Source organism: Achroia grisella, unplaced genomic scaffold (assembly GCF_030625045.1).
Source record: "Achroia grisella isolate CSIRO2021 unplaced genomic scaffold, CSIRO_AGI_Agris_v1 utg1360, whole genome shotgun sequence".
Taxonomy (NCBI): domain Eukaryota; kingdom Metazoa; phylum Arthropoda; class Insecta; order Lepidoptera; family Pyralidae; genus Achroia; species Achroia grisella.
Genome location: NW_026712626.1, coordinates 1,332,306 through 1,358,039, shown reverse-complemented (window position 1 = coordinate 1,358,039; position 25,734 = coordinate 1,332,306). Strand labels below are relative to the sequence as shown.

Sequence of the window (25,734 nt, the reverse complement as noted above, 5' to 3'; positions counted from 1 at the left end):
AAAATAAATATTAAATGAATGAGTAATAAATATTAAGAAAAAAATCAGGGTAGGGAAAGTTTAGTAACAGTTAGGTTTGGTTACTTTATGAGTAACGTGGAAGTACCAGTACAACGAACAAGCTATTGTCTTTGCGTCCAATAGTCTAATTACATTTTTCAAAAGTTCCTTCTCATTATATATTTTAAAGAATATAAAATAAAAGTCAGGAAATATTAACAATATTTCTTTATAAACATAAATATAGTAAAAAGTCAATATTGAAAAACAGATACACTTTAGAATGCGTTTAATTATGGTAGTTTAGTATTTTTCAAAGTGGCAACAATATCTGTCTATCCGCCTGCCCTGAAGAAATTAAAAAAAAGAAACAGTCGGCCACGCTTACGAGAGAAATCTCCACATTTCGGGGGCATTTTTTCCCCCTTTAAATTTAGTTCTAATATTGCCGTAATCACTTCCCTAACAAAACTAAACACACGAGTGTCTCGTCAAAATTCACAATGGCAGATTTAGACGATTTCTTCGCCAAAAAAGATCGCAAAAAATCGAAAGCAGTTAAAAAGTTCGCCACTGCTGACGAAGTAGCTAAGAAAATGGATGATCCAAAACAGAAACCGGACGTGCGGCCGAAGAAGGAAAGACCGACGCAAGAGGGCGATGAATCAGGCCGAGCTGGGGTGAGTTTTCCTATAAAAACTGACGAATTCAATTTTGTTCCGTTGCTGACCTGTCAAACGCGAATGACAATGGCTATTCGCAATTCCCTCTAGTTTTTGACGTGATTATGGGGTCGTTTTGTTCGAAAACACGCCTTCGTTTCCACTTGACCTAGTTCAATTAATTAACTCTTCATTTACGGGTTATGAACGGGTGTAAGTACATACTTAATTGTCATTTACCTACGGTTTTGGGTTAGTCAAATCGTCATGTCATCTCGAACAATGAAACTTTCTCACATTAACTGAAAAATTAATAAAATAACTGTAGTCTTTATGATAGTGATCTTTATTTTTGATATAGAAAGATATTCAATCTAGATTATATAAAAGTAGCTTAATTTTATACCCTTTCAATGACTAGGGATTTCTAAGTTAAAAAAAATACACCCCCATATTTTTCCGTAATAAAATAACTTTCTATATGTAAAATAATATAATAGAATGAAATGTCTTTATTTATTTCTTGAATAAATATAAATATAACTTAATTATTTTTTGCATTTATCAATTAAAGATGTTTTAAGATAATATAAGTGTTTATACATTACAAACAAAAAGCAAATATTTCTTATTTATATTTTTTATTTAAAACAGTATTTAGTCCCAAACTATATGTCATTGAGTACCAAATTATTAAAAAAAAAGGTCCTTCTCTTCCATTGATGGTCTTGTCTTCTAATTAATGACAATGGGCTAAAAATTATTTTATTTATTTACTTTAATTTTATATTATTAAATTTTAGACTTTGTGGAAATTTATGCAATCTTATTATCATCAATGTTATTATCTCATTAGGTAAAGATTTTTTTCCCTGAAGAGTTAATACAGCACTATCTAGACCCAAGGTAAGCTTATGTTATGGGTACTAGACAACTGATACAAATACTTAGGATATGTATATTTTGTAAGTACCTGAAGAAGAAGGTGCACCATTCCATTATCATCCATAAGACATCTTATACCTCTAGAAATTCAGTAAATGGTATGACTTTAGTGGTATTGTGGGTATCACATGATAATGTGCTATTCATACACCATCAGGACATCAGGGAGACTGTCAGATTGATATTCCAATTTCATAAAAAAACATTTTCACAGAGAGTTAATTCATGATATAGCCTGTTTCAAACTTGACATTGCCAAAATAATAGAGCCATAAAAAAATAATATAATAATGATCAACCCACAGAGAAAGCCACATAGTATATTAGGAGTTCTGCGGCCATCCATAGATATATTGTAAATGAGTAACTTTTTTATTTCGGACTACTTTACAGCTGTTTGGCTGTAGTTGGCCTTTAGGTATACAGGGGGTGAGTGCAGGAAGGACTTATGGAGCGGTTGAAGGTCAGCTCATGCCTGACGGATATGACTTTAGCCTAAGGGCACTGCTAGGGATTTGAACATTGTCTCAGGCCGTCGTAATTTCGATTCCCATTTGAATTGGACGTGGGATTGGTTGGAGAGCTCCCAACTCTCCAACCAATCTGTTGTTCTGTTATCACATCAATACATAATTTTTTTTTTTCACACAGGAAGAGGAAGAGTGGAAAGAATACGAGGAGCCAGTGAAAGACTACACTGGCCTCAAGATACAGGTGCTACAGGGCGGCAACGGAGCTCCTGAGTCGGGCCGCGACAACAGCTCGGAAGACTCTGCCCCCGAGAACAGCAAAGGCAAAGGGCCATGGAACAAACCTGTAATTGTTTATTTGTTTAAATTTTTATACTTACTATTCCAATTCATTTTATTATATATTGGTCAGACAACTTTGTTTTGATTATGTCTGGTTTTTAGGATTAAAAATAATTTTATATACATTTTGTTGTCCAATATATCTTGATTGAAAATTTTACTAAGGTTTGTTAAACCATGAATTCCCAGATTAACACAAACAATTGTACTCATGGATATGATGTTGACATGTTTGTGGCACTGCTAGGAATCGTACCCGCGACCATCGGAAGTAAGGCGGTCTGTTAAACTGCTAGGCAACAGAGACCGTCAATGTAAATAAAAGATATTTTAATTTGATTGATTTGATCAATACAAACAATCATATTCATGATGTTTGTATCATGTAACAATCTATCCCGCGGATGTCGGAAGTAAAGCAGTATTAGCATACTCTACATACATATCTGCTACATGACATCTTCAATTGTACTGTTTGATATGTTCCAGGTGGAAGTGGAGACACCAGCGCCAGCACCTCCTCCAGAGGAGAAGCCTCGTGAGACCAAACCTGCAACATACGTGCCGCCGGTGTCACGTCGCGTCGTCGAGCCTCTACGTCGGAACCAAGCTGTAAGATTCTCTTCTATAATCTATTGTACTTTCATGGACAATATAATTTGCTTATTTAATTTGGTTAGAGTCCTCCAATAGTCGAAAGTCGGCCATAATTTAAATTATCACTATTTTTACATTCAGTAAGACTATAGACAAACTATTAAAGATAAAGAACATAAACCTATTCTCAATTTTACCACACACTTTAACAATAAACAAAAGGGTATACATGTGTATGTTAGATATATGATAGTGTGTAATGTTTTTCATTTATTTAATGTAGGTTTAATGCACTTCTCGTGCACACTTCTGCAATTTCATACTCTTCCGTCCGCTTAATTTTCGTAAAAAAGGGTTATGAAATTTTTGGTTCATGTATTAATATAATGATAATGTCACTGGTATACCTATGCACTGTTCTTACTTCGCACTAAAAGTTCTATAAAAAAAAAGAACTGCTGAATCATGTTACAAATAAAGATAATGTTAATCACTCTGTACTTAATACAGCAAAATGTTTTATAATTTGAAAAAAAAATGTGCTGCATCATGTTTAAATAGAATATAATGTTGTGTATGCCTTAACACAAAATGTCGGGTAACAGAAGCACGCGCCGGACATCCACAACGACGACTCGTTCCCGGAGCTCGGGCGCGGCGGCGGCGGCACACGGCGCGCCGGATGGTCCGCGCCCGCCGCCGGGGCGCCGCCCGCGCATGCGCCGCGACACCCGCTCGCGCTCGGGAACAGGTTCACCTCGCTGCAGGACGACAGCTAGCCAGGTGAGCATCCGCGCCAGGAAACTGGCTCACCTCGCTGCAGGGCGACAGCTAGCCTAGTGCCTTTGCTAGGTGAGTTCTTTACAGCAGAGAGGACAAACGAGCTAGCCGCTCGCCAGAGAGAACATGTAATCCAATACATTTATTTATTTACCTAATGAAGGAGAATTTCAAATGCATTGTCTGCCTTTAAGAAGGAATTAGCTGTTTTCTTGAAGGTTTCAATATCATATCAGTTGGGAAATACCATTATTTGAAGGTGATTCCAAACCTCCATCGGTACAGTATGAACGCTGTACCGAAATGACTATTCAAAAGTCTTAAGTTTATTTTTTTATTGATTTTTTATTTTTTTGGTTTTTTTAAGTTTATTTGAATAAAAATTATTTCTATTTCTACTTACAATGTATCTTTATTTGATTGATTAATCATATCAATTTAACACTTGTTTTTGTTGATAGGTAGCAGCAAGCAACTCCGCGAAGCGAAGAAGTAAAGTGAAGTGTCAGTAAGGACTTTTAAGCGAAGTCTGGCGCATACATACACATATATATAAGTCACAGTTACAAACAGTGGAATTCCGAATCCCTAACATTGCCAAACTTGCGGCTGTGGACAGTTGCTGTAATAAAAACAATATTCTAAACGTGAATAAAATTTTCTTTCTTGGAAATCTTCGCAAGACTGTAAGCGATATTTCCTTGGCCGTTTATAAAAAATAATAATTATAGACAATAATTATAATGCCTCAATGTGCTTTCGACTCAGATTTGAAAATAAAGAACGTCTTTTTATTCTATATTTTAAAAAAGAATCGTATTTTGAATCTGTGGCGAATAGTATATTTTAATATTGAAATATGGCAACTGTCTGAAAAAAAGTGTATAAATAAAACAAGGAAGTGTTTGCAAAAATAAACTATCGTAATTGTTATTTTTTATGTTTATATATATATATATATAAATGCAGTGTAAGGAATGACGTGGTGGACATTTATAGGAAAATTGGTGAAAAATTTGAAGAGCCGATAATTTGCAGTTGTGTGTAAGATCAGTCAAGCGTGGGTTGTAAGAATGAGGATTTGTATTTATGGGAGTATTTCATATAAAACTAGATGTTTGGGTGATAGTAAAATGAACTGTGACTGTTTGGTTACCTATAATGAACATTTGTTTTATGATGGCTGTTATATTTGTCGGCGAATCATTCAGAACACGTTGTAACATAGTAATAAATTATGTATTTAAACAGATCTATGTGTTTTTATTTATGCATATCTAAATATATAATTATATATTATTTTAAAAAAGTAGGATTTTTTCAATTACCTTAGGTCTTTTTGTAACACCTGTCAACCATTTTTTTTATTTTTTATTTTAAAGTGATGCTTCGTGGTCCCATATAAATTTGACCTACATTTGTCACATAATTTTTAAATAAATAAAATTGCACTTCTTTTATGTAGTTTGTAATTACAACTTAACGCATTGAAGTATATACGCTACTTAATTAAAAAGACATTTTTTTTTCCCGATTTTGGCGGGAGAATCACTCTTTCTAAGCCTAATTTTCCTTTTAATATTAAATAATAATTTAGAGAATATATTTAAATAAAAAGATGTTCAATTCATGCGGACGAAGTCGCGGGTGTAACGGATGTCTTTACCTGATATATGAAAGAAACTATTATCGGAAACGTAGAGCAAGAGCCCATGACGGCCAGACATACGTCTTTTTAGTAAATGTGAAAGTTCTTGTATGTGTGTCCCCAACAAAGGTAAGAATGATCCCCAAACATGAAATCTGGATCGTGGTTCTTTTGGCAGGTAACAAAGCTGTAAAAATTTTCATATAAAATTGGTTATTTTAAAAAACTCCATTCTTTAATATACTGTTCGTAGCAGTATTATGACTTGCGCTTCTCATTGCCAGACATTTAGTATGGTTCCAACCCCTCGCCGGACACCCCCAAAGTAAATTGTTTTATGAATAAACTTACGTTATTTTAAAACAGCTGAAATTTATATATATTATTCAGAGAACTATTAAACTGTGTTTCCTAAATTGCAGGACAGTTTTGTTGGTTCTATCATCCTACCAGACGCATTAAAGCGTATGTCTAGCTGTCGTGGGCTCTTGGGCTAACGGGGCATCAATGAAGAATTAAACATAACTATGAAGTTAGTTTAGTTAGCCCTACATGAATTCATTATAAATTAGCTACAAAGGTTTCGAAGTTGATTGTGTGGAGATCAACCTAATAAGGTAAATAGCTAGCAATGGGGTCGCTGATCTCCGTTACTAACAATTCCTCCCCTTGTGGGTAGGGGCTTCGAGTCGGAACTCACTATTCGTCTTCTCCGGTGGTGGCGATTACCCCCTGGTCATTGGATGTGGTAGGTTGTGATAAATTTGGACAAATACAGAAGGGAAGTAATGGGGTAAAGTGCTTTACCAATTATTTGCCACGTGGTATTTTTTGTCTCGTATTGGAATTTGCAAGTATTAATCTAGATGGCGCTACTCTCGCTACTGTAAAAACGTTCTATCTTTGTTCTTTGAAAATTAATATATTTTGACTATGTTAATTTATTGTTGTTATAAAACACTGTATAAATAAATTATTAATGTGTGTATTTAAGTTTCATTAATTATTTGTAGTAAAAATAAGTAATAATAAAAAATTGCAAATACCTAAAACGCGCTAACAAAGATTTTGCCATAGTAAGTATATATATAATTGTCATTAAACATTTTTTGTACTTGCTTCGGCAGTACATATACTAAAATTGGAACGATACAGAGAAGATTAGCATGGCCCCTGCGCAAGGATGACACGCAAAATCATGAAGCGTTCCACATTTTTTTAATTTCATATTCTTGAAGATGTTTCATTCTACTTTTTGAAAATTCATATAGAATGTTAAATTTCTACTCACTTCTATTTTATAAATACGTAGGTGACTATTAAACAATAATACGTTTATTGAAATAGACGTTAATATTTTATCGTCAATATAACATTACTAATATAAATTATGTACCTTAATTATTATATTTGTACTGTATGTTACATAATATTTCACAGCATATTAAAATCGAACGAATAATTGAATGAATTAGAATTTAAAGGTTATGATTAAGTAATAAACGACCAACTTATAATGATTTAATTAAACATTAAAATATAATAACAATAAAAAAAATGGTTGATCTATTAGTCAATGGTTAGAAATTAAATATAAATTTTAATATATATTACTTAATGATTATGACATTGATGTGACTACAGATCTTCTTGATAAATATTTAATATTTTTTAATCTTTTTAGATTTTATTTTTATAAAAGTCTTGTGTCGAATGTAAAAAATATACTAAGATGACAATAACAGTCTTAATACCAGTAGCAATAAATCATTTATTAAAATTATTCAAGATTTTTTTTAAATGAATGATATATACATACGTTTTAAACAAATACTCGGAACTGTTACAAACACACAGAGTGTTTTACAGACTATATTTATGTATGTATAAATATATATATGTATAGTAAAAAATTATTACTACTTTGTTTCATTGCTTTTTATTTTCTTTGCTTTAATGAATTTTATAATAGTAAGTAGCAGATATAGTATGCGGAGCACTACTTAAAGCACCAATAATTTATTCAGTGTTTCCTTCATGTACAACTAGATGTCACTGCAGTAGATAATCAAATTTTTCTACAACGCGCTATTAAGATTTTTTCTCGTAGAATGACCCGGCTGCGGCTGTGAACGAACGGTAAGACCTTACTTCATAGGATCATTTCTATAGTAAGTTCTCCAACCAGATCTCCCAATATGTGAGGTCACACCAAACCACGATGAGGAGACGTGGCGCGGTGTCCTGAGCGTGAGACTGGCGGTGGTGGTTCACCATCAGCCATCGATGATCGTTCGCTCCCTTCGGGGAGTGTGGGATACTGTCGCTTTCTGAGTGGTCTTTTTTTAAACATTTTTAAAATATAAATCTAAAGTATCTACGAAACGCGTACTTGCAGCCTACTTTATTGCCTTATCGACTTGTCTTCTATTATAGATATTTTAAGACTACTGTGATATTTATTAATTCATAACATAACTATATCAAAATTGGTAATGAAATTATTATTATATATATGACACCTGAGTACTCGGGAATAGCAATGCATGAGCAATGGGCGTCACATGAATATGTTTAATAATGTTTATGAATATAGGCGACGGTAATTATAATTTACCATTATATAAGCCGTCATACAAACGCTTTTCCAGTTATATACAAAAAATGAGAAGTTTCTCAAGTCGTAAATAGGCGCAAGACGATTGTATTTTATATTTAGTAATAATTACAATGTGAAAGATTTACTTACAGTAATAAATTATTCTATTATATTCTGTAATTATATACCTATGTAAGATATTAATAATTGAATAACGTTATTTAACCCTTCTTCATCTTTCGTTTCAATGGCAACTAAATGTATTTTCCCCAGAATATTGCAACGACTTTAGCGCATTTAACCCTAAAAATATAAAAAACGAATCGATATATAAATCATTAGAAAAGGTACATACATAATGATGTGCGCATCTAAGAAAATATATTATATTGTTACTACATAAAATTGATCATCAATTGATTGAATTGTTCAATGAAATTAAGCCTATGGAAGAATAGAAAAAGTATTGTGCGACATATCATTTTTATTATGTGTATAATTATAAGTATGACTAAATCATAATCATTATCATTACTCATCATTACATAGTATAAAATAAATTCGCTGTCGCTTTCTGTCCCTATGTATGCTTATATCTTTAAATATCCGCAACGGATTTTGAGGCGGTTTTTTTATATGTATAATACATGTACACCCCGGGAAAAGCCGGGGATGGGTAGCTAGTATTAAATAAAAATAATATACATCATTGCACGTGTTGTTACTTATATCACAGACAATATAATATTACATACTTAGATCTATTCATCAACAAATCGACATCCTATATTATTGAGCACTGCTACATTTTTTTTCTTATGGATTATAATGGAATGTTGCACCCGCCTGCGCTAACGGTTTACGTTGGTCGGGCATCAGTAGAAGATGATAACATGAACACGAGTTCGGGGCAGTTAGTCCATCAAGTGGTTCCCCCCAGGAATCCCTTGTAAATTCATGGGGAATTTATCATGGATTCCACTTGGAGGTCAATCTAACATGGTACATTGTTAGCAATGGTATTATTACATTATTTAAATTATTAACCGAGTTTTAACATGAATATTTACCTCTCTCGACGTTTCGACTAGGTTGCACTGGCCGTGGTCACGAGCTGACTGGAGCGATGGCAATGTAGATGTTGCATCTACCTTCATGGTAGATGGAAAAAAAAATCTAATGGTATTATTAGTCCACCTTCCTAACAATCCCTCCCTTTCTGCACTGGTTTAATTAGACTTTTCATTATTTTTTAGGATTATAATTCTTGCTCTTAGGCTAGATCATAACAATAGTGATTACTGACTCAGTTGTTATTGATAATTGTAAAAGTTATGTTAGATAACTTTTATTTTAGGATAATTATTGTTGCAATATAAAAAGCCTCGTATAGTATACAATATTATTTATTTACAAGGGCAAACGAACAATAAATTTGGAATATAAGTACCCAATTTAAACAAAATTTATTTATTGTTTATTTTTTTATACTCTATGTTCAATGGAATTAGTTGTAGAAATTACTATTTAATCCGTGGTTTGAATCCAAATATTCACAGAATAAAAAAAAACATATTAAGTGTTATTATTTTTCAAAAATATATATCTATTTATATACTAAAATTTTCTTCCAGCCTTCTTAAATGATCTACGTTGGGCTCTTGAGGTGGACTACTGTGGCTGAGTATGTTATTCTTATACACATCCATTGTTTTCTGTGCAGTGGCCATATTGTTGTATACCTCTCTGGGCACCAATCTATTTTGGGCGGGAATTTTGCCGTTTACGCCTCCCGCCAAATTTATATTGTTCATGAAAACTCTATCGTTCGGATACGTTGTCGATGGTGGAATTAAAAATGGCGATATCTCTGGTTTTGGTATTGGTCTAAATACGTTACGCTCTACAATCTGGCTGTGTGTATTTATGTTCGCTATATTGTTTAGTGACTTCATCCACTGTTGTTGCTGTATGGGTGGTACTCGGTTGGGATAGTTGAAGATCCATAATCTGTCGCCCACAAACATGGGTCGAGGGGCGACTATGCCCAAACTGCTATAATATTGTTGCGCAAGTAATTCTACATCGTTAGTGTATTTTCGTTTCCATTTCGTTCGGCGATTTTGGAACCATATTTTTATCTGCAAATAATTAATACATATTTATTAAATAATATGTCAAAAGTTTTTTGAAATTTAGTTACGCAATAAATTTCTGAACGCACCCTGTTTGACAGGTACGAACAGTTTGCATGGGTAAAAAAATTTTTGTGTTTACTATTTTCCATGCATTTTCTTACCACTTAAACCTTTCTTGGAGTTTTAGAAATATTTGAAAACCAAAATTAGCCAAATCGGTCGAGCCGTTCTGGAGTTTTAGCGAGACTAACAAACGTTATGTTATATTTATATATAAGAAGAAGAAGATTTTATTATGTATAGGTACTTTTTTTTATTACAGTAAGCTATTTTTGGTTTGGTTGAATGGTGAGATATGATAAGAGTAATTATAGAATACAAAAGAATGACACCTTACTTCCTAGAAACGGTAAAGCATGAGGGTGCCATAGGCGTCACCAGACTACGTGATGTTCGTAGTACCACAGATAACATAATATTACATAGTACTGTTCATGTAGGTCTATAAAAGACAGTAGCCACTTATCATCAGGTGGGCTGTCAGGTTGTTCATTCCAGTTATATAAGAAGAAAGTAATAAATAAGCACAGTGTCGGTTGTTTTTCAAAATGGACATCGCCTGTAGTACTTTTTATAAGTAATTTTAAAAAAATCTACTGGACTACAGAGTACTGTAAGTGATATTTTCTTATCTGTGGTAATATCTATAGCTTTCTTTGTAAAGACAACCTTTTGCTTTGCTTTATTAATAAATTACAAACTCATAGCATACATACATACATGAGATACAAATATTACGAGTAATTTCACAAATATTATAAAATTTTGGCCTGTTTGTTGTATATGACTGCAATATTTTTAAAATATTTATAGATGTACACATTGTTACCTGAGTCTCGGTAAGTCGCAGCTGCCTAGCTAGCCGTCCCCGTGCTGCCACAGATAAATACCGATTCTTCTCAAACTCTGCTTCCAGACTCTTGATTTGTTGGGCGCTAAAGGCCGTGCGAGCTCGCTTGCCTCTAGACGAACACGGACCTAGAATGTAAGAAAATGATAAATTCCATGTCTACATGGCTGTGTAGTTAACAAATAGTAGCCAATTGGAGGGAAGGGGATTGTAAGTAATATGGACTAATGGACCTATTACCAGCAATGTACCATGTTAGGCAGAATTCCAGGGGGTTCCACCTGGAAACCATCATTATAAATTCCTGATGAATTTGTCATGATGGGCTAACTGACGTGACTTCATGTATAACTGATAAAATACTTGATCACATGTTTTCTAAATAGATACATAATATTACATAGAAACACCCACCAATACAAATAATCAGACTCATGAATACAAATGATTGCAACGCGAAATCGAACCCGCGACCATAGGCAGGTGTGTGTTTAACCGCTAGACTGAGGACCGATAAATCTTTTATAGGTACACCTTATTATAAATGCTTTGCATCGGTTTTGCTCACATATTAATTTTGTTATCATTCAAGTTTATATCTTTAGAAATCGCATGACGACTTTAAAGCCAGCGGATTTGATATTTTTTCCAATTTTGTTGCATTTTTTATTTTTGTTAATTAATATGGACCTTTTATAGAAAACTAGCTGTACCCGTGACTTCGTCTGCGTAAATCGTCGATATTTCCATGTAACCTTCCATCTCCCCTTTCAACCCTTTACAGCCCCTTTTTTTGGATTAAAAAGTAGCCTATGTCCTTTGTCAGATTCCAGACTATATGTGTACCAAATTTCATTTAATTCGGTCCTATAGTTTTGGCGCGAAAGCGAGATAGATAAACAGACAGACAGAGTTACTTTCGCATTTATACTATTAGTAAGGAAAGGAAGTAAGGATTAGAACTTGAGGCCCTTCTGCACAATGGCGATACAATAGGTCGGTTATCTATCAATACGTTTGAATGAAACAATCGTCCAACCCGGAAATCATTTCCCAGCAAACTTTAGCGCCGTTCAAATCGAAGCGGACACGACACGTCGTCACCTAACAGCTATTTTCAATAAACACCTCCAGAGTGAGTAATTAGTGGCAATATATCAACGTGTCATTCGACTACCGACACCCCGCCATCTTGGATATCATGCGACGCCAGCGCCGTTTAACAACCCGCGAGCGCTCTAATGAGCGCGCGAAAGTAATGACGTTAATTTTTTTAAATTCATAAATACGATCCGACAAAGGAATAAAGTTCAAAGTTCTCTAGCTCTTGTTTTTACGAATGAAATATTATGTTTGTTGGACAGAATTAATGTTCGGGCAATTTATTATATATTCCGGGATCGTTAAAGTAATTTACCAAGGATATACAGTGTCAGAACGGGTTGTATTTCAGTTATAATGATATAATGAGTGTGAGTGTCAAATTTTAGTGTTTTGGAAACGTTTTAAGTGGTTTTTTTTATAGTAAAAAATATTTCGTCCCTGTATAACAGTTTTGTAGCTATTTTCATTTCTTAATGACGCGACGTTAATTTTTTTCATATAGTATGTTTTATGATATAAATAATAGCATATATTTAACTATCTCATATTAATTTTCTTAACTTAATGCTAGAATTACATATAAATATTTTCCATCAGCGTACCTTTTGAATGAACAATAGGGAAATCACGAATGAGCTAGATACTTAATTAATTGAATAACTGAAATCAAAACTATTGCAGCAATGAAGTTATATCTGTGGCAAAACAACTCTAAAAATTCATTTTTTCTCCCAATAGAAAGTTACATTACCAACTATCACGTGGGCTGTATATTAGTTTCAGAAAAATAATGTATGTCTGGAATAAATGTATTAATAATTATAACTATATAGCAACACATACAAGTGTATAACACACATTACGCCCATGTAACGCGAGTCGGTATAAATTTAGAATGATCAAATATATTTTGAAAGCAAAAAGTCAATCAAAACGTTCATAAAAACTATGTGAATAAATTAATTAGCAACTGAAATAAACGGCTTGTATACAAAAAACAAGCGCGCAAAACCACTTTGACAGTAGTAAAGCAATTAATGTCAATTTATCGTCACTTGTCAGCGAGCTATGTCTTTGTTTCCCGCCATTGTGTAAAAAAAAAACAAACGATGCTTGCTTATAATTCACTGTTAATTTTTATATTAACGCCCTAATCACTTTAAGAATAGAGTATAAATTTAAATAATTCCAATTTTAGGGAACGGAAAATTGAATATGTTTCGTTCAGTCACTCTCCCATCCGTTTTCTTGTAATAGAATTTTACAGCTTTTTAATGAGCTTAAACCAGTAACTAAATTTCAGTCGGGAGACAGTTCTTTTCATGTCGTGTAGTTTTTTTTCTTCTGAACCAGTGAATGATTACGGGGGAGAGAGATTTAGCTAACGAGACTCAAAACGGCAGCGAGATTTATCTTTTCGTAACAAATTTAGAAAATGAGACATCACTGCTCACCTCTGACTAGGGTTGCCGCTTTGAATAAAAGTTTCTTAAAATTCTAACTTTAATCTAACATTTATTTATTTTATAATTATTTTATAAATATCTAACAATTTCTAGCTTTAATCTTATTTTAAACTTTTTTACTGAAGTAGTAAAATGAAAGTAAATTTTACCAACTCGTACAAAGCAGTTATTGATTTATTATTCATGAATTTGTCCCCATTGAAAAATGTCGGGTGAATCAGGACACAATCAAATAAAAATTAAAATAGATTGTCTATTTTAACTTTTATTTGATTATATCCTGATGTTAAGATGTCAATTACGACAATCTCACGTAATTTCGGAGTTGGGAACCCTACCTGACGAGTGTATGTAATTTATTTTTCAGTGTGTGCGCCGGACGTCAGGAAAGCAATTCAAACGGCTAATTTGAGTTTGGAACAGAAAATGTTTGGAGACTTAATGGTTGGCAGATAATAAATATTATTCGCACTATCGCATTTTTCTTCTCGATCGCTCATTAGAGCGAGTTATTGGTGAGGTTAACTAGAATAAATTTTGAATATATTGCATATTTTTCGGTTTTGGCAACACTGTGAGGATTTTTATTAGACTTTTGTTGTGTTTTATTGTCGATTATATTATTCACCTTCACATGGTACGTCTGTAGAGTTACGTGCTAGATATGTAACACGACAGATAACATTCATAAAAAACATACGTATAATTACTAGCTTAACTACACTACTGAGTAAATTAATATATCTACATCAAAGTAAGCATACAACGACAAAAATACAATTCATATCCACTTTATGTAACAATCTAAAATTATATAATATTTATAAGTACTCATTAAGGTGCTACGTATAACTCACTTTTGGTTTGCCTTATCTTCCCGGGATGCTCAAAAGTTCTTTTGTTTAAACAAAATATCTAAATATGTCAATACTTTATTTCTTTTATTTATTTGAAATGGCAAGCTGAAGGTTATCCTGATGGTAAATGGTAACCGTCGCTTATAGGGGGAAGAGGATTGTTAGTAATGTGGACTAATGTCCCCATTGCTAGCCACGTACCATGTCAGGTTGTCCTCCACGCGGTACCCCCTGGAAACTATCGCGATAAATTCCTGGTGATTTTGTCTTGATGGGCTAACTGATTGACTGATTCGCCGTATCATTCTCCACTGGTGCCCCGCCAGCGTATACCGTTAGCGCAGGTGGATGCACCATACCATTATCATACACAAAAGCCGTCGCTTACACACACTAACGTGTAATGTCATGTAACACTTGTGACTTTACTTATGGGAATGCGTGGGTCGAATGGGATTGTTAGTAATGTACTAATGAATTCATTGCTATCATTGTACCATGTCAGATTAACCTCCACGCAGTTCCCCCTGGAAACCATCATGATAAGTTGGTAGTGAATTTGTAACGATGGGCTAGTTAGCCCATCGTGCATGAGGTCAGGTCAGTTGACCTGACCTCATGCTTACTTAATTATCTACCACTGGTGCCTCGACAGCGTACCTAAACTGTTAGCGTAGCGGCAGTGTCACCATACTATTATCGTCCATTAAAAAATAAACACTTATGCCACAGATAACATAATATTACGTACATAATATAGAGTTGCCATTTTAAAGAAAAAATATGTCACTCCTCTTAACCTCACGCTACAACCGAAACAGCTTACAAAGCAAGCTGCTTAATGGCTAAAAAGTAAGTCTAGAAAATTAACTAACGCAGAGGTATACACGTAGACTCTTTTTAATTAATAAATATCTCAAATTGGTGCAATTGATCTGAAGTTTTTTCTTCTCATAACGATACGCTATCACTCTCTTTATAGTATTAGTAGCTATAATTTATATCGAGAATTAGTATGTGTTTGGTTGTGTTGGTGTTTGTACCTGAACATTATGTAATGTAAATTATATAAAAATATACCACATTACCGACTCCATTCCACTTTTATCTTCTAAAGAAACCTGTAACACTATAATTACAGTTTCATACTGCAATAATATAAAAATAGAGGGTAAAAAGAAACATGAGCAAAAATAAGCAAGGTTTTAAGAAATTATCAAAATTCTTAGGTGTTATAACTATCTATTACTTTTTGTACATAAATTATACGTGGTACTTATTTATAACTAAATTAATACCAAATTATTTTTGATAAATTACTGTATTTTCGTATATTTACGGGGTATAATTGTCTTTTTTTTGTGTTATTTTCTATATTTTCTTGTAACTTTTAAATGTTCAAGTGCAATGCCAATTCAGTATCAGGAATTTTAGGGCGGTATAACGTCCACAGATGGTTGTACTCTACAATAGAGCTCTCGTGACTTGGATCTAAATTGTTAAGACGTACTCCATCTAAGGTGTTAACTCTAGAGAGTCCAACGTAAACCTGCCCTTTATTAAAAATAGAGGAGCCTATGTTGAGAAGAGGACTGCCAAAACTAAGGCCTTATGATTTGTGGATAGTAATAGTATATGTTAAGCAAATACGGAATTGTTCTCTTTCAACATATACATTATTTAATATCTGAAACTTCGTATTGACACGTTATAGTTCGTAAAGACGATTATGTAACAAATTGACTGTTATCTATTGAATTCTCAAGAAAACAATTTGTTACCAATGAGTTCTCATTCTCGAGTTAACTATACATTCCTACTTATAACTATACTAAAATTGTTATTAATTTTTGGTTTAAACTATTGTCTATACCATACGTATTTACTAAAATAATGTAAAATAATATAACCACAAATATATAAGTATAATTTAAGAAAACTATGAATTTCGTAGCATAAATCACAACCTTATAGGTTAGATATCGAGAAACAAAACATTGAGACATATGAGGGCGGCTGCCATTCGCTCGGACAGGTTCGCGTCAACGTTTTATCGCACCGCTCCCACACGGCGCCGCCGCGGCGCCCTATACCGAAATGCCTATTATTTAATAATTATTTATAAAAATAATTATTTTACACTATCGATGTGCGCTAAATATTGAAACAATAATTAATACCAAATCTCAGTTAATAACATAATAAATACGAAATTCGACTATACTCCTAGTTATAAGTACGAGTATATTTTAGACAGAATCTAAATTATAGCAACTAGTGTTTACCGCTCAATGCAATATTTGAAGTTTGCTAGTTATCGACACTGATGTGAAGGGGTAAACGTAAATTGGTAATCATCGACGTTTTCATACAATATTAGTTTCCGTCCAGTACAAGATGAGATATTTCGCCAGGGATCAATGTCAATTGGTGGCTATCGACGTTTTCATAGAATTTTAGTATTCGTCCAGTATAAGTTGAAATATAATCAATTAAAGTGAAAAATTGTAGTAAAATGATAACAATTTACCAGTTTCAGCAATTACCAACAATTTACCTTTATATTCACCTAATTACCTATCTGCATGCCAAATTTGAACTTTCTAGGTCATCTGGAAGTGGGTTATAATTTTGATCTATAGTTGATCAGTGATAAAAATGACGATTTTTGGACATTAATATCTAAATAACCGTTTGAGATATGTTTATGAAATTTGGAACACATATTTATCTCGCAAGTCTCAATATATGAACCAAATTTGACAGGTTTGTGTGAAAGAGTTTTTGAGTTATGAGGGGGTCAAAAGTGGCTCCAAATGGTTCGTGTAAATATACACACGGTGCTGCTTGCCAGTTTACTTGAAACTCGGCTTGACACGCTACCGCGTGTCTAGATGCCGTTAATTAAATATTTCAGTATTCTCCCTTTGATGGAGTAATTGTCTTTGCGGGCGAAAATTACCATACAATGACAATTATAAGAGAAATTATGACGAAAAATTATGATTACGATTTTGTTAACAATAATTTCCGAACAATTCTACGTGAGTTTACGATTTCAGCGTTTTGGGGAAGTTATTATTTTATGTTCTCGAACTTATTCAGTAATATAATTTAGTTTTGCGAGTCACACTGACTATACATTCTGATATCTTTAATTAACTTTTCACTATTATTATTATTAATCAGTTGACTGCGCAACTTCACATTCTCCCCGTTATAACAACATTTTTCATTGTAGCTCCGCTCCTTCCATTTAACGTGGCTTTCGATTGGTAAAAGAATTATCAAAATCGGTTCAGTAGATCCGGAGATAACATATTAAGATTAGTTGTTTTTTTAATTTTATTTTTTAATTTATTTAGGTAAACAAACAATAACAAATCAATAGATTTTTACCTAGTATTGAATAGAAAAGAAAAACATATTTATAGCATACTCACCAACACCGTTTACTACAAATTACAGTAATAAAATACTTATTTTTTACGTTGAAGCAGTAGTAATAATGCTATTATTACTTGTGAAGTATTCGCTTTTTAAATTAGTAGTTTTTAATTAGTTTAAGTAGTTACTATTAATATTACTGTTATTGTATTAATTTTAATTAATGAGATATGTGAGTGGAATTACAGAAGTTCTCAGAAGCGACACAAGACACAGTGGCACAAGAGTTAGTCAGTAGACGTCACAGAAGGCCGTACGGCGGCATGTGGCCTGATGACCATGCGTGTATATGACATGAACAGCAGCATGGTCATCAAGCATCAGGTAACGGTAGCCACTAATCAGATTAGCAGTCGGCTTGTTTACTATTCTACCAGTAATAGCTGCCTTTACATATACGCTCTTCCATTTGCGAATGGGCTTTCACGCAGCAAAGAATAAGCATGTAAATGTAGATAGACAACGAGCATAACCTTGCGCTGCAAGCTTGCGCATTCCGCGTTCTTGAATCAGGAGTTTTAGTGCCTTTTTAAAACAATTAATTAATATTGCAAAATGGTGGACATCTGTCTATAAAGAAAAGACATAATTATAGAGTTACTAGCTGTGCCCTCGGTTTCACCCGCGTGAAATTTATAGCCTATATGTTATTTGGATGTATAAGCTATATTACTGTAAAGTTTCATTACAATCCGTTCAGTAGTTTTTGCGTGAAAGAGTAACAAACATCCATACTTAGAAACTTTCGCGTTTATAATACTATTAAGATTGATTTTGTCATTAGAAAATAAGATCTAAATAAAAAATACAATTTTAAAAGAATGTGAAATAACTTGAATTTCGCGCGTTTACATTCGAAGGAATGAATGAACACAAAAAATAGTAGTGACTCGCGATTGCGCTCGCAGAGACAACAGAATGTTACAGTTTTTCAAATACGATGTGAAAAGGTTTTTGTATGAATTATGGACGTGCATTTGTAACCTATGGTGTTCCAGAATCTGTTTTTCGATAAAAGAGAGGAATTAATTTTGTGCCTCTAGTGAGATGGGATTTAATACAAAATAAATAATTTTTAAGAGAACAAACACCTACTTGTTCCTCATATGAAAATTAAATTCGTCTTTCTTTGTTTTGTAAAATTTGTAGTATTGTTATCTGTGATTTAACTAAATAGGATTTTTTGTCTGTAATTTTTTGTATGTAACTGGAATAGCAAATAATTATGCTTTTATTATACGTTAGCACAGATAACATAATATTACATAACATTAGTGAACCGTCCCGGCTTCGCACGAATGAATTATAAAACAGTCGTATCTCGGCTTATTCTACACTATAACACGAATATATCTATACATATAAATAAAATTGGAGTGTCTGTTTGTAATATTGAATATACCAAAATAACATTTTTTATAATTTTTGTCTGTCTGTCTATCGGTCTGTTTGTTCCTGCTAATCTCTGAAATGGCTGGACCGATTTTCACGGGACTTTTTTCGGCAGGTAACTGATGTAATAAGGAGTAACTTAGGCTACATTTATTTCAGAATAATTCTTATATTTTAGAAAAATAAAGTTAAATTCCATGCGGACGAAGTCGCGGGAACTGCTAGTTATACATATAAATCTTCCTCTTGAATCACACTATCTATCACTGAAAACTGCATTAAAATCAGTTACTTAATTTAAAAGATATAAGCGTAGGTACAGACAGCAACGACGACTGGTTTATACTATGTAAAAATTATTAGGAAATATCGATGATTGTCTTTTTAATAATTTGTTCTATTCTTTCTTATGAACGAATTAAAAGCATTAGAGTTATTATGTGAAAATGGTTCTTTGACTATTTTCATGTAAGTAGTTTTGACTCAAAACCACGAGTGTAAAAAGACAACTGAGTGAATTGTCTGTTACATAATTAGAAAACTACTAATCCTTACATTAGTAATTAGTAATTATAAATGCGAAAGTAGACAGAGTGTCTGTCTGTCTTGCTTTCGCGCCAAACTACTAAACCGATTTAAATGAAATTTGGTACACAGACAGTTTAAATCCTTAGAAAGGATATGCTACTTTTTAATGCGAGAAAAAGGATTGTAAGGGGTTGAAAGGGAAGATGAACTTCCCTTTCAACCCCTTACAATCCTTTTTGTTTGTTGTCCTTTTAGTTTATATGGAAATATTGTCATTTTTAAGCCTAGAAGTTCAACCTTATAACTTATTTTTTAAGCTGTTGATTAAATATAATAAACATGACATTCAAAATTTGTAAATTATTACCCTATAAAATAGCGGATTAAAGCTAGAACGATGAAACTTTTTCTTTGCTTTTTTGGGTTAGATTATTGAATATTTTTTCTTCATTCGGTCAATTTCTCACTAGAGGCTCAATTAATTAACTAAATTCTTATTTAAACTGTATGCAGGTTTGAAAAAAATGTCGCTGTAAAAGAGATCTAAGATCTCAAATCTCTAAGACCACCAAATTTTTTTTGTAACCACAGACGAAGACGAAGAAGATCCGTGCTCTTTTTAAATTATTCTATTTGTATTTACAAATTGAATTATTTTTTCATTTAAAATTATTGTTTATACTTTCGTGTTGTTCCGCGCGTTCTTCGTTAATTACAATTCATAAGTTACAGTTATAATAATTCATTCATTCATTCATAATATTCCAATAAACAATTAATCAAATATTGAAACCAAATTTAATAACTAGTACCTACCTACTCGTACTACTGTGAAATCATCTCAGATATAGAACGAACATTTGCTTGCGGCGAACATACCTACTACCATTGGGTTGTGCAGACGTTTAAAACATAATAGAAAAAAGAAATAATGGGTTTAGAAAAATAATTCCTATAATTTTACTATGTTAATAAGTTTGATGTTTATACATTCTTTATTAAACTTATAAATACAGACATTGAAGTGTTTTTTTTAGCCAAGGAGGACTTATCTCTAAAAGAAATCTCTTCTAGTGTAAAACAGCGTGACATTGGAAGTGTAAATCTTTACATAGTATAAAACAAAGTCACTGTCGTTGTCTGTCCGTATGTACCTATGCTTAAATCTTTAAAAATTCACAATGGATTTTGAAGTGGTCTTTTTTAATAGATGGTAGATAGTAGAGAATGATTCAAGAGGAAGGTTTATATGTATAATACCTGCATAATATTGTAGAGAAAGACTGTTAAATTTAGGTAATTTGGTGTATTTAGTATCAGCATTGCACCCGTGCGAAGCCGGGGCGGGTCGCTAGTAAAAAACAAATAACTAATTAAAACTAAAACTAAAGAATTAATGTCCAGAACAATATATAATTACACTGCACATACAGATACAATATATAAATACAGTCAACCCTCCTATAACGCGGTACTCTCAGAACGCGGTTTCCATATAACGCGGAGCTGAAATTGCGACAGCCCTCCTATAACGCGGTACTCTTACAGCGCGGTTTCCGTTCAACAACGTCCCATCAGTTCTTTCCGTGCACCCAATGAATGGTTTTAACTGGATATGTTTATATCAGCGTGGTTCACGGGTGGGGCTCCTCATGCGCTATCTTCCACTTCTATTAACTAAATAGTTTCGCATCGACAGCGTGCCATGCGTGTGTGTGTCTAACGAAACTGTAACATGAAAGATATATATGTGATCTTTTGACTACATTGTCGCGTGAACTATAGAAAAACTACGTTCTGCTTATGTCTTACCCGCTTAAAACCAATGTGAAGATCAACCAAGTGAGGAAGACATTTTGCCCATTAAAAGAAGGCGAGTTAGGCGACTCATATCTGACAGTGAGGATGAGTGTTGAAAGATTACATCATTTTACAAAAGTCTTTCTTTTGTTTTTGTTGGAAAACAGTTTTTTAGTTTAGTTTTTGTTTCATTTTTTTCATCATTTCCTTATTTTTATCTTGTCTTTTGTATTTATTGGTCTCCATATAACGCGGTACGAATGATGTGATTTGTACTTATTCTGAGTCTCTTATAGCGCGGTTTCCATACAACGCGGTAGACGGTTTCCATAGAACGCGCTACGAATTAGCCTGGTTTGTATGGTTAAATCCGAGTTTCTTATAGCGCGGTTTCCATACAACGCGGTACGCACTCACCGCGTTATAGGAGGGTTGACTGTATATGTATATATATATGACTAATACATTTCGCCTCAGAATTGAATGAATTGAATTTAACTGTCAAAGTTCAATAAAAGTTTGACAGGTAGGTACTAACAATTTGTATGGGAAAATAAAATTGATTTTTTACTACTTTCGATATAATTTTTGCATATTTTCTCACCATATAATAAACCTTCGTTGGAGTTCTACAAATATTTCAAAACCAAAATTAGCTAAATCGGTTCTGTCTTCGAGTTTTAGCGAGACTAACAAACGTAATTTCATTTTTATATACAAGAAGATAAGAAAGAAGAAGAATGCATAAATATTATATATCTAAAGAATACATACAATATTACAAATAGGAGTACAATGATGAAACTAATCATGTAGTGGTATAGAGGTAGCGCGATTTTCACCTTTTCGTCATTCGTCGATAGAGGAGTCCCTCTATCGATTCTTGATTATGTAAAGAGTGTTCTACTACTATGAAGCTTTAGAATCTGAGTATAAGAGAAATTCAAAGGCAAATATTCTCACCGTTACTTCTCAATTTATATAAGTATATAAATTATATATTCTATATCTATGTACCTACACAAAAATCTTCAACTTAAAAACTTATTTTTAAAAACCAGCAATATTCATAACGTAATTACATTCTCCAAATTTGAATTTAAAAATAAATCTGTATTATTGTAATATGTACAACATTTATTTGAAGAGAATACGAGCTGAGTTTCTTGTCCGTTCTTCTCATATCGAAATCATTCCGAACCGTACTAGACCTACACGAATAGAGATATTTTGATTTTGATACACCTAAAATTATCTTTCTTTTTTTGTCTTTCACCATGTTAGTTCTTGTTAATCTCTGAAACGAACTTTCGCTCGTAAATAGCTAATGTTATAAGGAGTAACTTAGACTAAATTTACTTAAAAAAAAAGTTAAAAACCACTCGGACGAAGTCTAGCAGATTACAGCAAGTCTATAAGAATTTCTTCAATTATACGAGTAAGTGATATCTTCTATTAAGTAATATTATCATTTACGCCAGTATTCTTTCATTCATTACAAATAATTGTTAAAAGAACTTTAAAAATTAGTTTAAGTATTACCTGATTGTTGATAGTCCGCCTTGCCATCTCCAAAATCTTGGGTGTCTTCTACAGTTGAACCTTCCACATCAACCGGCTCTGAACTCTCAGAGCTCGCTCCATCATCATCATCCGACGCACAGTTCACATCACTTTTTGTAAAACTCCTAAAACAATCCAGTTCACCACTTCCGCTTGTCGATGGGTTGACTTTATCCTCGTCCGTATAACATATTTCTTTTGCGTGACCACTCTTATCGAATTTTCCAGCGAGAAGATTCTCAATAGAAAATGGAAGTTTCGAGTCCGTCTTCTCGATTTTTGATTCGCCTTCTACTTCGTCCACGTCCATTGAAGATTCTGTTTCTTGAACACTCATTTCGATTATTTTAAATTTTATAAAAGAATCGTCCGAGTTACGACGAGTCAAAAAGCAGTTTGAGTAGCAGACAGGTACTTCAAATCCAAAACCAGAGAGTAGTAGGCAGGGATATCTCACGCGCAATAATTTTATCCAATTCGAAAGTTTAACGATCCGTTTTTGTCAAATTGGACCGCTGAAATGACTGCGTCGGGAATGTTAACTGCCTCTTCTGAAAAACATCATGATTTGCACCCAACTATCCAGCCTTATATCTATTGCCATAAGGTTCAATATATCGATCAATTTCAAGCGCTTGCTCCTTAAGATGTGTCTGATCAGAATGAAGATGGAAAGCTTCGGTTAATGGGCGTCTTTCTGGATGACACTTTTGTATATCGTATTTAAGAGTAGTTTCAACGATTTTCATCTTTAATGCTTTAGTTTTAAAGATGATTTCGTGGTGTATGATGTTAAACGTTGCAAATAGCTGTTCGGGATCTCATCTGTGATATAATTAGAGTTGGACCAATCAGAGTCTGTGGGTGTGTCTGGATCGTGAACGGATGCGCGCGCGCCTCTTTGACAATCAAATTGGAATTTATTTAAGGATCCCAGTGAGATATGTGCGCGTTCATTAATTGTGATAATTATTTAGTTAGTTCGTTTAATTGGACGCGTCGTGTGGTTGAAATAGAACACGAGTTGGCAGGGACGGATTTATTGTGAGTGGTCGGATGGTTTAATTGATTTATGTGATCAACAGCTTAATGAGTTGCTGATTTGATTGTCTTTCTAATATGCTTTGTCGTCGTTACCAACACTTGAATTGTTTAAAACAACGAATAATTCTTATTTCTTTAAATAGATAACAGTTCTATAATATTTAGTTTTGTATAGGTGAAAGAATTTTTTAAATTGGTTAAAAACATTTTGAGTTGTGTCTTTGTAAACAATAACCATAATCTTTATAGCACAAATAATACAGCAATAACATAACTTGGGGACAATGTAAGGGTATCCGTATACATATATATTAATATGTGTTTACGTTAATTATCATAAGATATGTTGTATATTGTTTCTGTTATAACGCGAGCAACTCAGGTATCTATCACCTTTTTTATCTTTATTTTCTCTACCCAAAGGTCGTCTGGAAGAGATCGCTTAGCTATTTTTTATTTATTTATTACTTCGCACATAGTACATTATATGTATATGTTATTAATAAAAACAACATAAGACAAGGACATGGTCATGATAGTAAAAGTGGTGGGCCCGGTCCTTGGGCTCCCTAAAATATGGTCGAACGCAGTGATGGCTGGCTCATACGTCATAGTCGTGAACGAGTGCAGAAATAGAAATAATCTTTATTCAAATAAACTCATTACAAGCACTTTTGAATAGTCATATTTTGATTTTATCACTCATTCGGAACGTAGATTCGTCACAAGAAGAATGAGCAAGAAACTTGTGTGTTGCTCTTTTGAATATATGTTTTTTTTAATATAAATAATTACAGCATAACAAGAGGCATGCGATAATTAACACAGAAATCGCCACGCACTCATTATTAGTGTAATCAGATAATATTGTCAGTGGTATGGATTTTAAGTTTTTATATGAAAACAATATTATCGTCAACGAATTCTTCAATTTTATAGTAAGCTTTTTTGCAAAGGAAGTGTTTTATATGACATTTAAATCTTTTTTCAGGTACATTTATAAGAGAACAGGAGGTAGATTCAGACTCTGGTATTTTGTTGTAAAACCTTACGCAATTGCCATAAAACGAATTACTAACTTTAGTTAAACGACATTTAGGTAACACTTATCATACCTCCCACATGTTGCTCGTTATAATTGGTCCAACAGGATACCACCGTCGTTATGGGCGACGTCGACTGATGGCCACAACTCACTAGTCGAGACCAAAATTCATACAGAATAACTTGTAGACTTGATCTATGAGGAAGGTTTTCAACGCAAAACAGTTATTAGATACCTCTGAATGGCTATATTTAAGAGTGTACTTAGTTTAATCATCTGCTTCTTCCTTATATCATTTATTTGTGGTCGGCGTAATATGTTTTTCCCTTCCATTCATCCCTGTTCGCAGTCATCTCGTTATTTACTTCCTTTCTTACCATGTCATCTTTCACACAGT

The 25,734-nt window shown here is 33.3% G+C and overlaps 2 protein-coding genes and 2 non-coding genes across 4 annotated transcripts; 3 read left to right on the top strand and 1 right to left on the bottom strand.

The window, feature by feature from the left end:
* Window positions 1-352: 352 nt before the first annotated feature.
* On the top strand, window positions 353-4,758 carry LOC131855311 (protein CDV3 homolog). The gene is made up of 5 exons (XM_059206566.1): window positions 353-680; window positions 2,259-2,423; window positions 2,909-3,031; window positions 3,622-3,799; window positions 4,258-4,758. The coding sequence occupies exons 1-4, from the start codon at window positions 504-506 to the stop codon at window positions 3,793-3,795; spliced, it is 639 nt and encodes a 212-aa protein (XP_059062549.1). The 5' UTR covers window positions 353-503; the 3' UTR covers window positions 3,796-3,799; window positions 4,258-4,758.
* Window positions 4,759-6,555: 1,797 nt separating this feature from the next.
* Window positions 6,556-6,662, top strand: LOC131855400 (U6 spliceosomal RNA). The gene has a single exon (XR_009358106.1). It is a non-coding gene; the product is annotated as a U6 spliceosomal RNA (small nuclear RNA).
* A 923-nt stretch (window positions 6,663-7,585) lies between these two features.
* Window positions 7,586-7,783, top strand: LOC131855404 (small nucleolar RNA U3). Its single transcript, XR_009358109.1, has one exon. It is a non-coding gene; the product is annotated as a small nucleolar RNA U3 (small nucleolar RNA).
* Window positions 7,784-9,473: 1,690 nt separating this feature from the next.
* LOC131855271 (homeobox protein MSH-B) lies at window positions 9,474-24,395 on the bottom strand. Its single transcript, XM_059206517.1, has 3 exons — window positions 23,228-24,395; window positions 11,071-11,219; window positions 9,474-10,184 (listed from the first exon to the last, which is right to left on the bottom strand). Exons 1-3 carry the CDS (start codon window positions 23,583-23,585, stop codon window positions 9,654-9,656), a joined length of 1,038 nt encoding a protein of 345 aa, XP_059062500.1. The 5' UTR covers window positions 23,586-24,395; the 3' UTR covers window positions 9,474-9,653.
* Between the last annotated feature and the right edge of the window lie 1,339 nt (window positions 24,396-25,734).

Bases quoted from the DNA above. Each gene is read 5' to 3' on its own strand.
- LOC131855311 (XM_059206566.1), top strand. From the start codon at position 504: ATGGCAGATTTAGACGATTTCTTCGCCAAAAAAGATCGCAAAAAATCG. The intron at 681-2,258 runs GTGAGTTTTCCT...TTTTTCACACAG, and splicing joins ATGAATCAGGCCGAGCTGGG to GAAGAGGAAGAGTGGAAAGA. The intron at 2,424-2,908 runs GTAATTGTTTAT...GATATGTTCCAG, and splicing joins AAGGGCCATGGAACAAACCT to GTGGAAGTGGAGACACCAGC.
- LOC131855271 (XM_059206517.1), bottom strand. From the start codon at position 23,585: ATGAGTGTTCAAGAAACAGAATCTTCAATGGACGTGGACGAAGTAGAA. The intron at 11,220-23,227 runs GTAATACTTAAA...CTTACATTCTAG, and splicing joins GGCGGACTATCAACAATCAG to GTCCGTGTTCGTCTAGAGGC. The intron at 10,185-11,070 runs GTAACAATGTGT...AATTATTTGCAG, and splicing joins TGCGACTTACCGAGACTCAG to ATAAAAATATGGTTCCAAAA.